The 15,893-nt window shown below is 37.8% G+C and overlaps 1 protein-coding gene across 14 annotated transcripts in view; it reads right to left on the bottom strand.

Moving 5' to 3' along the window:
• Positions 1 to 15,893, bottom strand: part of R3HDM1 (R3H domain containing 1) — a 202,263-nt gene that overhangs the window by 40,767 nt on the left and 145,603 nt on the right. For all 14 annotated transcript variants that reach the window (XM_053909251.1, XM_053909286.1, XM_053909274.1 and 11 more), the window contains 2 exons: positions 10,792 to 10,946; positions 6,081 to 6,232 (listed from right to left, as the gene is read on the bottom strand). In XM_053909251.1, the coding sequence (XP_053765226.1) occupies positions 6,081 to 6,232; positions 10,792 to 10,946 (307 nt within the window). The remainder of the gene's footprint in view (positions 1 to 6,080; positions 6,233 to 10,791; positions 10,947 to 15,893) is intronic.

The raw sequence follows: 15,893 nt of genomic DNA on the forward strand, positions 1-15,893 counted from the left end.
TAATTTTATGTGTATCTGTTTAAAGACCTTTAATGTAGACTTCTTACAATAACTAATTGTGTGCAGTATTTCTTTATTAAACATTATTTGAGAGGGCTTTAACACTTTCCTGACCCAGAGTAATTTGACCACAAATTTCCTTGGCTTTTGGCCTCACAATGCTGTCATTATGCTTTTCTTACTGGTTGTCATCCCATGAATCCACAAATTTATCTGCTTTTCTATCTTTATATAGCTTCATCACATATTTTAGAGGTTACCTTAGTACTTTCTGGAGTGGTCTCACCTACAGATGGGTGGATTTCTTCCTTTTTCTGGATGTGCCACATTGCTGATTCCTTAACACTGCGCTGATGGCCAACAATATAATTCATTCCAGAACAAACATATTTACTCCATAAGACACATTACACCCTTCTTGTGCTTAGGAACACTAGACAGAACTTCAGCATTATGCCTGGGGGCTATTTTAAGCAGCAAAATTACCAAATAGCACAAAAATGCCAAAACTGTAGCACTAAATAGACTGAAAAGGAAATTTCCAGTATGAGAGCTGAAATAAGGCGGAAGACTTAACCTGTTTGACCTCAGCTGAGAATGTGTACATTGGGTGACTCAAATTTTTCACTGCTCTGTGCATATGTTCAAATGGCTGAGAAAGCCTGCAAATATCTATTTTTGGATTATAAATAAATTATAGGGAATAGGCAATTTTGCAAATACAAATTGACAACAATGTTCAACTGTATATATTTCCTTTATGTAAGTTATTCTGAAGGGATAATGTAGTATACTTTTTCATTCCTCAGCTTAGTGTTTTGGTAAAAATGCAGATTTCAAATTCACTGAAGTAAATGAGGATAAATTTTCTTTCTTTCTTTTTAAAGTTTATTTATTTTGAGAGAGAGCGAGTGAGCACAAGTAGGGGAGGGGCAGAGAGAAAGAATCCCAACCAGGCTCCTTGCTATTAGCACAGAGACCAACATGAGGCTCGAACCCACGAACTATGAGATCATGACCTGAGCTGAAACCAAGAGTTGGATGCCTAACTGACTGAGCAACCCAGGCACCCCAAGATAAATGTTCTTAAATCTACAAAGTGAATGTCTTTTAAGAAGTATGCTTGGCATACAAGAAAAGAATATGTAAATTCTGGTCACATAGAAAACACAAGTCATTTAGAAAATAAACTAACATTTTATTATATTTAGTCTACTTGGGAATAACATTCGAAAATATTTTCTGCTTCAAGGACAAACTAATGATACTCTATGGTTTCTTTCATCGTTCCTACTACTTTTCGGGTAAGTGTCTGACCAGCAAGCACAATAATCTGGAACACAGCTCAGATCCAGGTATGAGGTAAAGGCATGTGAACTATTAAAACAGAAGTCACAAATTCCTCAAAGATATCAAAACCTTTTTTCAAAGCAGAGCCCTCCAGGATCTGACTCACAGCCTTTCTTTTTAAAAACCTAGTTCTAGTAACTCCACTGCAGATTTAAAGCACCTACGCTGACTATAAGTGACAAAGAAAGAGCCTGAGATTAGAAAGTAAGTGAAAATATCTCCAACATGTTTCAAACTTCTGTGGGGGCACAATTACTGAGCATAATTACTGATGCTCAGGATTATGGCTCTGAATAAGCAATAAAAAGTTTTATTAACAATTTTCAGTGTCTTCCACCTAAGAACATAGGCAGTATATACTATATTTTAGAATAATTTTCATACTCAAGGTCCTACACATGGAATTCTGCACACTGATCCTGTGAGGTATTATTCTTATTTTACACATGAGAAAACCAAAGTGCAAAAAGACTAAAAAACTTGCCTAAAGTCACATATGCTTGAAGACAGGTTTTGACTCCAAAGCTCAACTTCTTTCTAAATTTTTTTCTAAATGTTTCTTTATTTTGAGAAAGAGAAAGAGAGAGCAGGGGAGGGGCAGAGAGAAAGGGAGAGAGAATTCTAAGCAGGTTTGGTGCAGTTAGCACAGATGTAGGGCTTGATCTCACAAACCATGAGATCGTGACCTGAACCGAAATCAAGAGTCAGATGCTTAACCGACTGAGCCACCCAGGCCCCCCTTAGCTCATCTTTTTCTAACCATATAATGCCCCCTCCCCCCCAATCAATTAACGCCTCATGGCACAAGATTCAGTTATCTATAAAAAGTACCTAAGTTAGACCTCTTCATAACCTGATATCAAATCAGGTAGATTCCATGATGAAGAGCCTTAAGGAACAGGGCATACATTTGGACTCCTGAGAAAATGGCAGAAGTTATAAGCAGTATCTTAAAATAAAGAAATGAAGCTAGCTGAAAAAAAAAATCTGTTATCAGTCATATTACTAAATTTGAAAGATTTAATTCTCTCATATTTCAAACATGATATGGTTGTATATTTTAAAAAAAAGCAAGTTGTAGACATTTTATATTTTAAACTATTTATAAATTCCATTTTATGTCTGTGTTAATCTATCTTACTTGTGTCTCCGTACCCATTATCTGTGTTACCATATGATTAGGTACAAGGAGGAAGTGAGGAAGGATACAAACCAGGAGAGAAACATGGGTTATCCAACATGTGTGTATATGGAAAATGATCTCGTTGACAGGGTCAGGGGAGAGAAGGCAATCAGAACAACAAAATACTGCCTGCATATGATTTCATTTACATAAAATTATGTTTGTGATGAAATGAGGAAAAAACAAACACACAAAACAAGAATGTCTTACACTGAATCTTACTAATCTGATCTTCACAATACATTGTTAAAGACTGAATACAAGATACTGTCTATTTCATTAGAATCTACCACCTAACCTAATTTCAATACCTGTGTATTTTAGATGTGTATGTATTTATTTGGGCAGGAGGCTAATGTGACAGAATGCACACTCTAGAACGTGAACACTGGTCACCTGGAGGTGAGGGCAGAGTGGGGCCTAATGATTAGCCTTCATTTTACACACCTTTGTATTGATCGTTTAACTTGTGTCAGCAAGCATAATTTATTTTGTAGTAAAAATATTAACGAAAAATTTAAGAGCATATAGAGGTTGCAGACACAAAATAGTAACATTAAGGCCAATAACTGTACATAATTGAGAATAATATATATGTACCAATACCTATGCATAAGTTGGCCTCTGTCATTAAAGAAGTGTATTCAATTCACTATGCATTTACCGAGCTTCTACCCTGGGCTAGGCCCTGCTCTAGGTGCTGAAATATTCAGATAAACCTCTGCTCTGCATGTAAACACACTGGAATATGTAAATAAAATATAATTTATAGAACAAATCTAGATTTATGAAGGAATGGTCTCTATAATATTAGCCCTTGGATTGTAATACAATGATCTAATTAATAAGTGCCAACAGTTGATCTTTACATTGGAAATCTGAAATATTATAGCAATTTGCTTATCAAATATTGCCCAGAATCACCAATAAAATTTCAGTAAAGAATGCTGTTACATTTTTTAAAATGCTGTTATAGTTAATTTTTTTTTAATTTAAAAATTAAAAAAAAAATAACATTAGTTACAGATGTTTTCCACTCAAAGGTATCCTTAATCAATTCTGTGTACGACTTATACTCCTACCCAATAACTAGCATAAAAGGTATCAGGATAAAAGTGTGACAGGATACACATTCTTGCCTTATGTGCCATCCATTCCATTTCTCACATTGGTAATCTGTAGTTGGAAGAGATCAATGTAGTTTGTTACATAGTAACCAATCACTACTGTCAATTTACAGCTAGCTTATTTCAAACTTATCTTACCCTTCTCTTCTAGGTCTACGCACTAAACTGAGTAATTCCCAAAAGTTTTTCTCAAGATTAAAGTTGGAGGGGAATCTCACTTCTCTTTTAATTGCTGGGCTTCCAAGCTATTCCTCAGGCCAAGGCCAGCTCCCCATATTTTTATTTTCTTGTGGAAGCAGGACTAGGAACTAAAGGTTCGTATGGTTCTTTCCAAAGTGTAGTTATAAGCATTCTACTTGACAGTTTTTAGATCCTGCCACCATTATTTTTTTTAAAGTTTATTTTTATTTTTGACAGAGAGAAAGAGCGCGCACGCGAGAGCATGAGTGGGGGAGGGGCAGAGAGAGAGGGAGACACAGAATCCGAAGCAGGCTCCAGACTCTGAGCTGTCAGCACACAGCCCGATGCGGGACTCAAACTCACAAAACGCAAGATCATGACCTGAGCCGAAGTCAGACGCTCAACCGACTGAGCCACCCAGGCGCCCCATCCTGCCATCATTCTTAAAATAAGGTTGAATTTAGGGGTGGGTGTTACAGAGCTGTGCTCTTTCCCATCTATAGACACTCCCAGGGCCAGCTCCCTCGGAAGTCGAGACAAGATTGCTTTTGTTTCAAAGGAATGATAAATATAACAAACATGGGAAAGTTTTTATAAAGTCTAAGCCATCTTTATAGGTCCTTTTAGACTTGATCTTCTTTCAAGAAAGCCCCTCTACCCAGCATGCAAGCCTATAAAACTTACAAAAGCAGGGGTCTTTTGATCTCAAATAAGTCACTGTATTAAGTAATATCCCCTTCTCTCAGCTTCTGCTGTACATTGGAATGATTTCTTTGGTGATTTTCTCTCAGGTCAACAAAACGTTACACTTTGGTTCAAAAAGCAGATAATTCACAGCCATTCTCACACCATCCATTTCACTTGTGTTAGCACAAAATTCTGCTTCTGACAACTGAAATCCTGAACTGGCATTACAGACCCCAAATTTACATAAATCAGAAAAAGAAGTTCAGATTGGGAGCATTTCTCCTTATTTACAGAATTTAAACTTATACAACAAATGGGAAATTTAACACAGTATACATTTCTTTTTTTAATTTTTTAACGTTTATTTTGTTTTTGACAGAGAGAGAGAGAGAGAGAGAGAGCGAGCATGAGTGGGGGAGGGGCAGAGAGAGAGGGAGACACAGAATCTGAAACAGGCTCCAAGCTTCGAGCTGTCAGCACAGAGCCCGGTGTGGGGCTTGAACATGCAGGGACAGTAAGATCATGACCTGAGCCGAAGCTGGATGCTCAACCAACTGAGCCACCCAGGCACCCCAAACACAGTACACATTTCTATTTTCAGTGTGTAGCTGCTCTACCTCAAAGACACAACCAACTTGCTGATTAAAAATCCTGGGCCTCTTCAATCTGTGACAGTCACAGAGCTGGAAAGGGCAAGGAAATAAGCAAATCCTCTGTGTGTGTGTGTCCTATGTGTGTGTGTTGTGTCTGGTAACAAATACGAGAGCCAAGTCTCCATTCTCCCAAGTAGATTCAATGAAACAAGTCTGTCAATCCTTTTCTCACCCCTAAATATCATCACCAGTAACCATAACCGGTGCCAACCTCTTACCAGCAATGAAAACTTAGGTCTTCCTTCTCGAAAAGAGCAATGCAGTCCCTCTGGCAACCTTACAGGGATGTCATGAGAATAAATCAAAGACTGTAATACTTTCTGAATAATGGACTAAAGTTACCCAATTCAAAGGAAGATTACTATTTATATCACATTAGGCTTATCAGAGAAGCTTCTGTTCTTCCAAGTTGAAGCAGCTAAAGAAGTAGTTTCATAACTTGCTTTTACACAGAGCTATTATCATTTGCTTCTTCTATATGCCTGTCTCCTCTTACTGATGAAAAATGAGTTCCCTGTAGCCTGAAAAATTTCAGTTAAGAAATTTTGCTGCTAAGGTTATACACAAGAAATATTCTCCCCTGACTCCTTACAAAAACCTTAAATATTAAATGCTCCAAACTCCAAGGTCTATGGCCAACTACTGGTTAAGAGGAGAATTGCCTACTTTTAGGCACATGAGAGACGATTTGACTCTTGTTCAGTTTACATATGAAATGTTTTGCATATATGGATTCTGTTAAAAGAACTATTAGAAAAGTAGACTGTATCATAGTTTTTCTATTCTATATTAGACAATCACTTCAGGTCATGCTCTTTACTCAATTTTAAAATTAGCAACAGACCATAATCATGATAAACAATGAGAAGCTATAGGATTAGGTTTCTTGGTCATACTCACCTTAAATTACTTTGTTGACCAGGAGGAATGACACTATAGTAAACTGGCATTCCTGTTGTGGGCATAGATCCTTGATTAGACTGATTAGGGAACACAACAGGCTGCTGATAAGTCTGATGGGCAATTCCTTGAGAACTTTGAGGCAGTGAAACCTAAAATTTGAAAGACAATTTAAAGGGAAAAAGGTTCTTCAAAATCTGGCAAATGTTAATGTCTCCAGCCTCCATAAACTTTTCCAGTATAAACATTTAGGAATAAGCTAAAACTGCCAATCGGCTGTCATGATAAATTAGCTACAGTACCACAACTTTATTTCTGTCTTTTCAGCCAGCTATTATTTTTGGCTAGCCTTTATCAGTTGTATAGTAGGCTAGATGTATTCGGTTATAAACATAAAATGTGACTTATGTCCTTAAGTAAAACTTGTTTTAAAAAAGAAATGGTTTCCAGAGGCACCTGAGTGTTGCAGTCAGGTAAGTGTCTGACTCTTGATTTCAGCTCAGGTCATTATCTCAGTTTGTGGGTACAAGCCTCAGGTCGGGCTCTGTGCTGACAGTGCGGAACCTACTTGGGATTCTCTCTCTCCCTTTTTCTCTGCTGCTTTCCCACTCACATGCACGCTCTCTCTCTCTCAAAATAAATAAACTAAAAGAAAAAAAAAAAAAACCAAAAAAGAAATGGTTTCCAAACACTGATGACATTTCCAAATATGGATGATGATTTGATGTGGAAAAAGTAATACAATACAGTTTGTCTCAGGCAGAGCTAAGTAAAACTCAGGTAGGGCACCAGGGAGATACACTGCATCATAAAGAGTGTGAGTTTTGGAGCTTAAGATAAACAGACATGGTATAGACTCCATTCCTTGGCTATCTATGAGACTTTGGGCAAATGACTTAACTATTCTGAGGATCATCAGCTTCGTATCTGAAAAAATGGGACACTACTTCCATCTCATGGGAGGCATTATCTCCACTGTAGTCTCTATTTACAGGATCTAGTACAGTAGGCATCTGGTGAATAGCAGATCTTTCAGTTCTGTTTTCTATATTATCTACATAGAAACCACATAAACAGAATCGGTTTTTCAGTACACTGGTTTCTCTACTTTCTAAAATAGAAACCACGGACACAATTGGCTCTTCTGATGTTGTTGTTCTAATGGGTTCTTAATTCATAAATGTGCCACAACATTACGGGTGGATTATAGTGATTTTGGTAAATAGGGCCAATGTAAAAGCTTCTGAAGGTTATGATGATGATGATGACGATGTTAGCAATGGTAGTATCAATAGTAGTAAAAGTAGGATAGTGATGACAATGGAAGTTAATATTACTGACTAGTTACCATCACACATCAGGTTCCATTCTAAGAACTTTGTGTGTTATAATATTAAGTCTTCCTAATAACCCGAAAAAGGTACTTTTATTATCCCTATTTTATAGATGGGAAAATTGAGGTTAAGTAACTTGCCCAAGGTTGTATAGCTAGCAAGCAGGGAAGTTAAGATTTGAACCTATGGGGGCGCCTGGGTGGCTCAGTCAGTTGAGCATCCAACTTTGGCTCGAGTCATGATCTCACAGTTGACGAGTTCGAGCCCTGCGTCTGGCTCTGTGCTGACAGCTCGGAGCCTGGAGCCTGCTTCCGATTCTGTGTCTCCCTCTCTCTGCCTCTCCCCCACGCATGCTCTGTCTCTGTCTCAAAAATAAAGATAAACATTAAAAACAAAAAATTAAAAAAAAAAAAAAAAAAAAAGATTTGAACCTATGCCCTCTGGTTCCAGAGTGTCAGCTCCTTAATCATCTCACTATTCTATCTGGCCTCTGTGATTTAGAAGTTGATTAACTTTTTTTTAAGTTAATTAATTTATTTTCATGGAGAAAGAGAGAGTGTGCAAGTGGGGGAGGGGCAGAGAAAGAGGGCACCAGAGAGGATCCATTGTCAGCATCCCAAAGTCTGATTCAGGACTTGAACTCACAAACCCTGAGATCATGACCTGAGCTGAAATCAAGAGTCAGACGCTTAGCCGACTGAGCCACCCAAGCACCACTGGAAATTGATTAACTTCTAAGTCTTGGTATATAACATGTTACTGAAATGCAAACCAGTCTTTTTAAAAAACACAGTAATCCTTTATTACTTTCAATTTGGCTCAATTATTGCAAAGAGAAAGTTACTGGTTTGATTTATCCAATTCTGAATAACTCTTTTTGTCTACTGAGGGAGCGCAACATTCTAAAATTATTATTTATGATAGTATCTAAGTTAATATATATGGAAGACAGATCCAGGGAAAATGACACAGCTCAATCTAGATGATTTAAGCTATAGAATAAATCTACAACTAGTGGTAAAGAAAAAATTGAAGTACCAAAAAAGAGAGAGGGAACAGTACTTGAGACCTATGGCCACCAAATACAATCTACTAAGGACAGATGATTTTTCTGGCTTATTTTTTAGATGGCATTTTATCACCACCTAGCCTGTCTACGAGAGGTAGTAGGAATTATAAGGCAAGTTCTTAATGCTCTACAGAGCCATCCTTCTCATAGTCTTTTACCCAGTTTGAAGATTATATAAAATACCTTGAGAAATGATTTATAACTTGTAAAAACAAGTATGCTATAGAAATTATAATTACTGTCTTAGCACTGAAACATTTTCAATATATAGCTCATTTTAAAGAACTATACTAACAAGTCTGTAATTTATTTAAAAATTGTATTAGTCACACCAGACTGTGAACCCCCTAAAGGTGAAGGGCAGATCTTATTTTCACAGTGCCTGGGTACTGGGTTAGGAAGCATGAGCAAGGTCCTTGACAAGGGAGAGTTCCTGCTCTGGTACTGATCCTGTCTAATGTCTAGCTATGGAGAAGTAGGGGATGGGCAGTCTCATGTGCCTGGGCTCAAGTACAGAGGATAAGGAGTAAAAAGCATGAGAGATTGGAAAGAAAACAAAAATATAAAACCTAGTTTTCTTTCTTCCTTAGTTGCTTTCTATTATCAGGAAGCTAGAAAACTAGACATACTGTTAGTGCTCACTAGCCCTTCCTTGACAATTCTGTAGTTTACATTTAATTTCAATTTAAAATTTCTGGAATTATATGGAATATGCTAGCACCTTTGCTCATATCCTTCCCCATCCCCAGGATTTCTTCATAACCAACTTATGCCCATAATTTTCTTTTAAGAGCTAGTTAAAGGTTTTTATCTTTCCAGAGAACTTCTGTATTTAAGTTCCTAATCAGTTCATGGTTTTATTTCATAATCCTGTTATGGGACTGTATACATCACCAACTTGTTTACATGTACATGTATCTTACTAACTAGTCTTATCTTTACCTCATTGAGATGAATGAAAATGGTCTTTGGATTTCTTAACAATAGACTCAGGTATGGAAAGCCATTAGGCTAATAAAACAAACTCACTTGCAAGTTATTCCAGAAGGATGAAGGAAAGGTAAAACAAATTTCTGAGAATGTGTCATATTACACTAAATATACCTGACCTATACATGAAACAATAGGTATTTCTACTTTACAACTATAAATTAAAATCCACAATACTTTTTAAAAAAAATGTTTATTTTTTTGAGAGAGAGTGAGACAGAGCACGAGTGGGGGAGGGGCAGAGAGAGAGGGAGACACGGAATCTGAAGGAGCCTCAAAACTGAGCTGTCAGCACAGAGCCTGATGCAGGGCTTGAACTCAAGAACCATGAGACCATGACCTGAGCCGAAGTTGGACACTCAACCGAATGAGTCACAAGGCGCCCCCCAATGCACTTTTTACATAGAAAACTCAAATAGTTTTATGACTTTTATTATTTACTTTTTTAAAGTTTACTTTTTTGGGCGGGTGCGGAAGGGGCAGAGAGGAGACAGAGGGTCTGAAGCGGGCTCTGCAATGTCAGCAGAGCGCCCAATGTGGGGCTTGGATTCATGATCCGGGAGATCGTGACCTGAGCCAAAGTCAGACAGTGAACCAACTGAGCCACCAGGTGCCCCAGTTTTATGACTTTTAAATAAATAGAACCAATAATAAAAAAATTTTTAAAGTGTAGTAGTTCTCTGTTAAACTATATTCAGTATTCTGTACAACAGTTATTCTGTGCTCGTGTAAATTGTTCTGGGGAATATAAAGACAAGATACACTTCATAACTCATTTTATGTAGTGACCAAAAGTCCACAACATTTTTAATACATGATATGCCATTCCTTTCTAGGACTGGTGGTAGGGAAAAAGATCAGTTCCATGGAAAACCTGACATTCTTTTCTATTCTATCAACACTGATTTATAGTTTGTATTCTGCCTCACTCTTTTAAATACCTACCTCTCCCTCTATTTTCCCTGTCATCCCCCTCTCAACAAGACTTTCTAAGGAGCTGAAGAAAAGAATCAGATACTAGGTTGTTATATGTTTCTATCATTGGAAACATAGACAACGCCAAAGAAAATTTTCTTGCCAATACCAATGTGATTCACGTGGTAGTACACATTTAATTATTTATAAAAATTAAAGAATTGAATGAATAAAGCAATACAATGAGGTAAAACAAAATTGCTATAACTAATACAACTCTTATGACTATAAATTATGTATCACAGAATCATTTCCCCTATAATAAGAAAAGAAAGAAGATGCACTGTAGCTATATATTTTATGTATTTACCTCTATCCAAAGATGCTAATGGTGACAACATACCTGGTATGATGGCACTGAAGGATATGGGATGACTACTCCTTGGATCTGATTTCCAATGCTGTTGGGCTGGCCACCAACTAGACTCTGACTCTGGGGTTGCTGAACTCCAACTAGTCCTTGGTAGTTTTGCTGGTGGTTGGGTATAACTTGATAACCTGTAATGGCATAAGGAGTTAAACCTTGCTTTGAATTTAATTTTTTTTCATCTAACATAATGTTTTTGTGTTTTAAGCAAATACTTTTGTGTTTTAAGATGACAAAAAGATAAATAAAAATAAAACAACAGAACTGTTAAAAGAGCAAATTTAAAAAACCCTCATTATGAGAACTAACATTTAAAGGATTTACTGTATGGTAACTCCCAGCTGTATTTTTCCCCAATTAAAATACATTCAGATAAAATTTGTGTACAAAGATTTCCTTTGTAGTTAAGGAAATTTATATGGTTTACATAGAAAATTACTATTCAATGTATATTATGACAACTATATATGACAACTGATTTCTGAGGACCATATATATATAATTTCTGGTCCCTGTGCAAGAGGAAAATGTAGGGCTTCTTGTTGAAAAATTATTAAGAATTTTAGTTGGTAACAGAAGAACATCAAATCAAACACAGGGCCCTGTGTAACATCAGAGGTTGCATGCCCATGAATCTGGCTCTTCTGAAAACCAAAAGTAGGAAAGAGGAGAACCACTTTTATAGAATGGTTGTCACACTAAGACAGGCATCCTTATATTAGGAATATGTAAAGGGCACAAGAAAAATGGAGTTATTCAGCACGTTTTTAGATCATTTCCTTAATGTATTATTAAGGTCACTTGACAGAGAAACAGGTCCTTAAAGAGATTAAGTAATTTACCTGAAATCACACATGAAACACCTAAGGGACAACTCTTCTCTAAATTGAAGGCACTATTAGTAACTTAAGTAGTAAATTAAAAGTATAAGTTTATTTTTATCAAGTGAATTCATGAGTTATTTAAACAAGAATCTCCACAATGATAAGCTTTGAGTAGTAAGAAATGCATTAAAAAAAAAAGAAGAATCATATTTTGTCTCTTGACACCAAGAGGATTCCTTTAGGTAAACCCATTATCTCAAAATTAAGTAAATTACTAGAAGCTACCACAAATCACTTCCTTCCTTCCTTCCTTCCTTCCTTCCTTCCTTCCTTCCTTCCTTCCTTCCTTTTCTTTCTCTCTCTCTCTCTCTCTTTCTTTTTTAAGAAACCAGATAAAAATAACCATCCAGCTTCAGGGTATTTGAAAAGTTTCTACAAAGATGAACCAAACTATAGTATTGCCCATGCAAATTTCTACAACTAAAGGTCAGTGAAATGATTTTTCTGGTAATACTATAAATATATTTTGCTATATTATAAATACCAGTTTTCATTTCTATGCTTATTAATCTCTTAAGCAACAGACATGGCAAAGATCCCATCTCAGGTACCGACTGTAGATAACAGTATCAATGTAGTTGTCTGGGAGCCTCTATGATTCTGCTCAATGACTAAATAGCTAAATACAATCTGACATCAACCTTTTACAAAGAAAGAAATACAAAGCATTATTTGTTAACTAAAAAACATATTAACAACAACAAAGTAAAAATCCAATTACAGTGAACTGTTTAACAGTGAACGGTTTTGTAAAATTATGCTAGGTCTATGGCAATAATGCTTTATGGCCACGTTATAAATGACTTCTGACTATTCTAACTTTGTACAGAAAATTTATATTCTAATCCTAGTCAGTAATGAAGTGATGGATAATATGCTATTTCCTAAACCTTTCTGTGAGTGAATTTTCTATAATACTTAAACTCACAGGCAGAAAAAGGAAAAGGGGAGAAGAAACTTACTTCTTGTTCTTTAGTCTAACAGTTAACATTCAACCCTCTTTACAGTTTATCAAATCACATGTATTTCAAATTCATGCTCTAAATGCCAAACACCATCAAACCATACGCTGACACATTTCCACACCTAGGAACGTAAAGGGCAGGAATGGAAATGGGATGTGAAGATATGATCTTTTCTTGTGTTGGAAATACCATCTCAGAACATACACATACACAAGCATATACTGCAGTGTCAGAATTTGGGCTCAGCTCTTTATAGACTGGGAAAGTAACTTATGACAGACTTGTCAGACCTACAGTCCTATACAACTGAAAAGAAAAATGTAGATACCTGGCAGAATTCACTGTAATGTAATCTGACTTAAAATACCTCAACTTAAAACAGTCACATCCTCCCAGGGAACTTCACAACTGTTTCTCATACTACTTTTATAGTTTATTCAAAATACATTTGAAGTTATAGGTTACCTTGAAATAAAACTTTGAAAAAGAAAAGCCAATTTATGTGCAAGTGTTCTGATTTCCTTTATTTATTTAAATTTACTAATTTCTGGAGATTCACACTGGAGCCTTCCAGCCTAAACTTTTCATTTAAAAAAAATTTTTTTTTTAATGTTTATTTACTTTCGAGAGATAGGGAAGAGCATGAGCAGGGGAGGGGCAGAGAGAGAGACACAGAATCCACAGCAGGCTCCAGGCTCTGAGCTGTCAGCACAGGGCCCGACATGGGGCCCGACGTGGGGCTTGAACTCACCAACCGTGAGATCATGACCTGAGCCAAAGCCGGATGCTCAACCGACTGAGCCACCCAGGCGCCCCCAGCCTAAAATTTTCTTATGAAAAAAACATCTGACAGAGAACACTTTCAATAAATAGTTATAGATTCCATGTCATAGGACATTACATCATGGAATGTGCATCAGTAAATTTCTAATGCTATTTTAGATTCCCTAATGCAACCTAATCCCCATCAATATCCATGCCACAGTGTATCTCCACACAAACGTCATGCACGTTTTGACAATGTGACAACATAACATGAAGTATAAAACATCCGACTCCATCACCTCATCATTTGTTACATAGGGTATTAAGCTGTGAACCCAGGATGTTACTGGTGGGGATATAAAGAAAATAAGACATAGTCCCGTTTCTTTGAATTAGGTATTCTTAGCCCTGATACTGTATTACAATAACAGTATAAAAAACACTTACAAAAATAGGAGGGTGAAATTAATCCTGAAAGAAGTAATACCATTTGAGCTTGGACTTAAGGAAAAGGAAAAATGTCAGGAAAAAGTATAGGGGCACCTGGGTGGCTCAGTTGGTTGAGCGTCCAAGTTCGGCTCAGGTCATGATCTTGTGGCATATGAGTTCGAGCCCTGCATTGGGTTCTGTGCTGACAGCTCGGAGCCTGCAGCCCACTTCAGATTCTGTGTCTCTCTCTCTCTCTGCCCCTCCCCTGCCCGTGTCTCTCTCAAAAATAAACATTAAAAACAAATAAAAAAAAAAAGTAGCATAAACAAACTGGGAACATATTCTTAAATTAGAGCTATTAAAAATAAGAATGTAGGGGTGCCTAGGTGGCTCAGTCAGTTGAGTATCTGACTCTTGATTTTGGCTCAGGTCATGATCCCAGGGTCATGGGACAGAGCCCTGTGCCAGGCTTTGTGCTGAGCCTGGAGCCTGCCCTCCCTGTCTTTCCCTCTCACCAAAAAACCCCTCAAAAAACAAAAAAACAACACGTCAAACACTTAAAAAAATTTTTTTTTACATTTATTTATTTTTGAGAGACAGAGCGTGAGCAGGGGAGGGGTAGAGAGAGAGGGAGACACAGAATCAGGCTCCAGGCTCCGAGCTATCAGCACAGAGCCTGACACGGGGCTTGAACCCATGAACTGTGAGATCATGACCTGAGCTGAAGTCGGACGCTTAACCGACTGAGCCACCCAGGCGCCCCAGAACGTCAAACACTTTATTTAAAAAAAAAAAAATTTTTTTAAGATTTATTTTTGAGACAAAGAGAGAGAGAGAGAGAGCATGAACAGGGGAGGGTCAGAGAAAGAGGGAGATGCAGGATCTGAAACAGGCTCTAGGCTCTGAGCTGTCAGTACAGAGCCCGACACGGGGCTTGAACCCACGGACCGCAAGATCATGACCTGAGCCGAAGTCAGACGCTTAACCGACTGAGCCACACAGGCACCCCATCAAACACTTTAAAAGAAAGTATCTTTCCTAAGAAGCCCACATTAATCTTCTTCTAATTTTGTTCTTTGCCTTATTCCAGATGTTTTAAATGCTACAGATAACAATCCTAAGTGGCTCCTGCTGTGTCACATTTTACAAGCAGCCTGGACAAGGATGAGAGGCACAACAAGTTCCACTGCAGCCCCAGCAGATGGCCTAGGAGCAGACATCTGATCTCACTGCCAGCCACACGCACCAATAAAAAGCTCTCAGGGGGCAGGACAGGAAGAGAGCCCGCCATTTTGGGAGCCCTGCAGCCATGGCAGACAAAGTGGGGGCAGGCATCTGGTCTGCTGCTGGTCCTGCCTACCAACACAAGACTCTCAGGGGACAAGGCAGGGAATGCAACATGCAGGTCTGTATGGTGATCTGCTGAGGGCAGGCCTGTGGTCTGACTGCTGACACTGCCTAACTACAGGCCAACAGTGATCCTGGGCCAGTCTGGGCCCTAAACAGCACAGGGACCAAATCCTACCTACAACATGCAAAGTGGGCCATTACAGCCAAGAGGACTGAAGGCAAAAGTGGCTCAGCCACAAAAGCAGAGCACAAGCAACCCAGAGGAGCCACCACGAAGCACCTGATTCTGGTAAAAAGGGGATACTGTGCTACTGAGCACCACTGGACCTCTTTTTCTTAAGGCCACTACTTTCAAGATCAGTAGACAGAGTTGACCTTCTTAATACACAGAAACAAACGTGGAGAGTTAGACAAAATGAGGAGACAAGAATACATCCCAAATGAAAGGACAAAACTGCAGCAAAAGGACAAAATGAACCTGAGATCAGCGATATGTCAGGATAAAGAACTCAAAGCAATGGTCATAATGATACTAACTGGACTTGAGAAAGAAAAAATGGACAAACTCAATGAGAATTTCAACAAAGAAAATATAAAAAAGAAACAGATGAAGAATTCAATAACCGAAATGAAAAATATACTAGAGAGAATTAGCAGATTAGAGGATACAGACGAACAGATCAGT

Source organism: Panthera pardus, unplaced genomic scaffold (genome assembly GCF_024362965.1).
Source record: "Panthera pardus isolate Hobbes unplaced genomic scaffold, ASM2436296v1 HiC_scaffold_10, whole genome shotgun sequence".
NCBI lineage: Eukaryota > Metazoa > Chordata > Mammalia > Carnivora > Felidae > Panthera > Panthera pardus.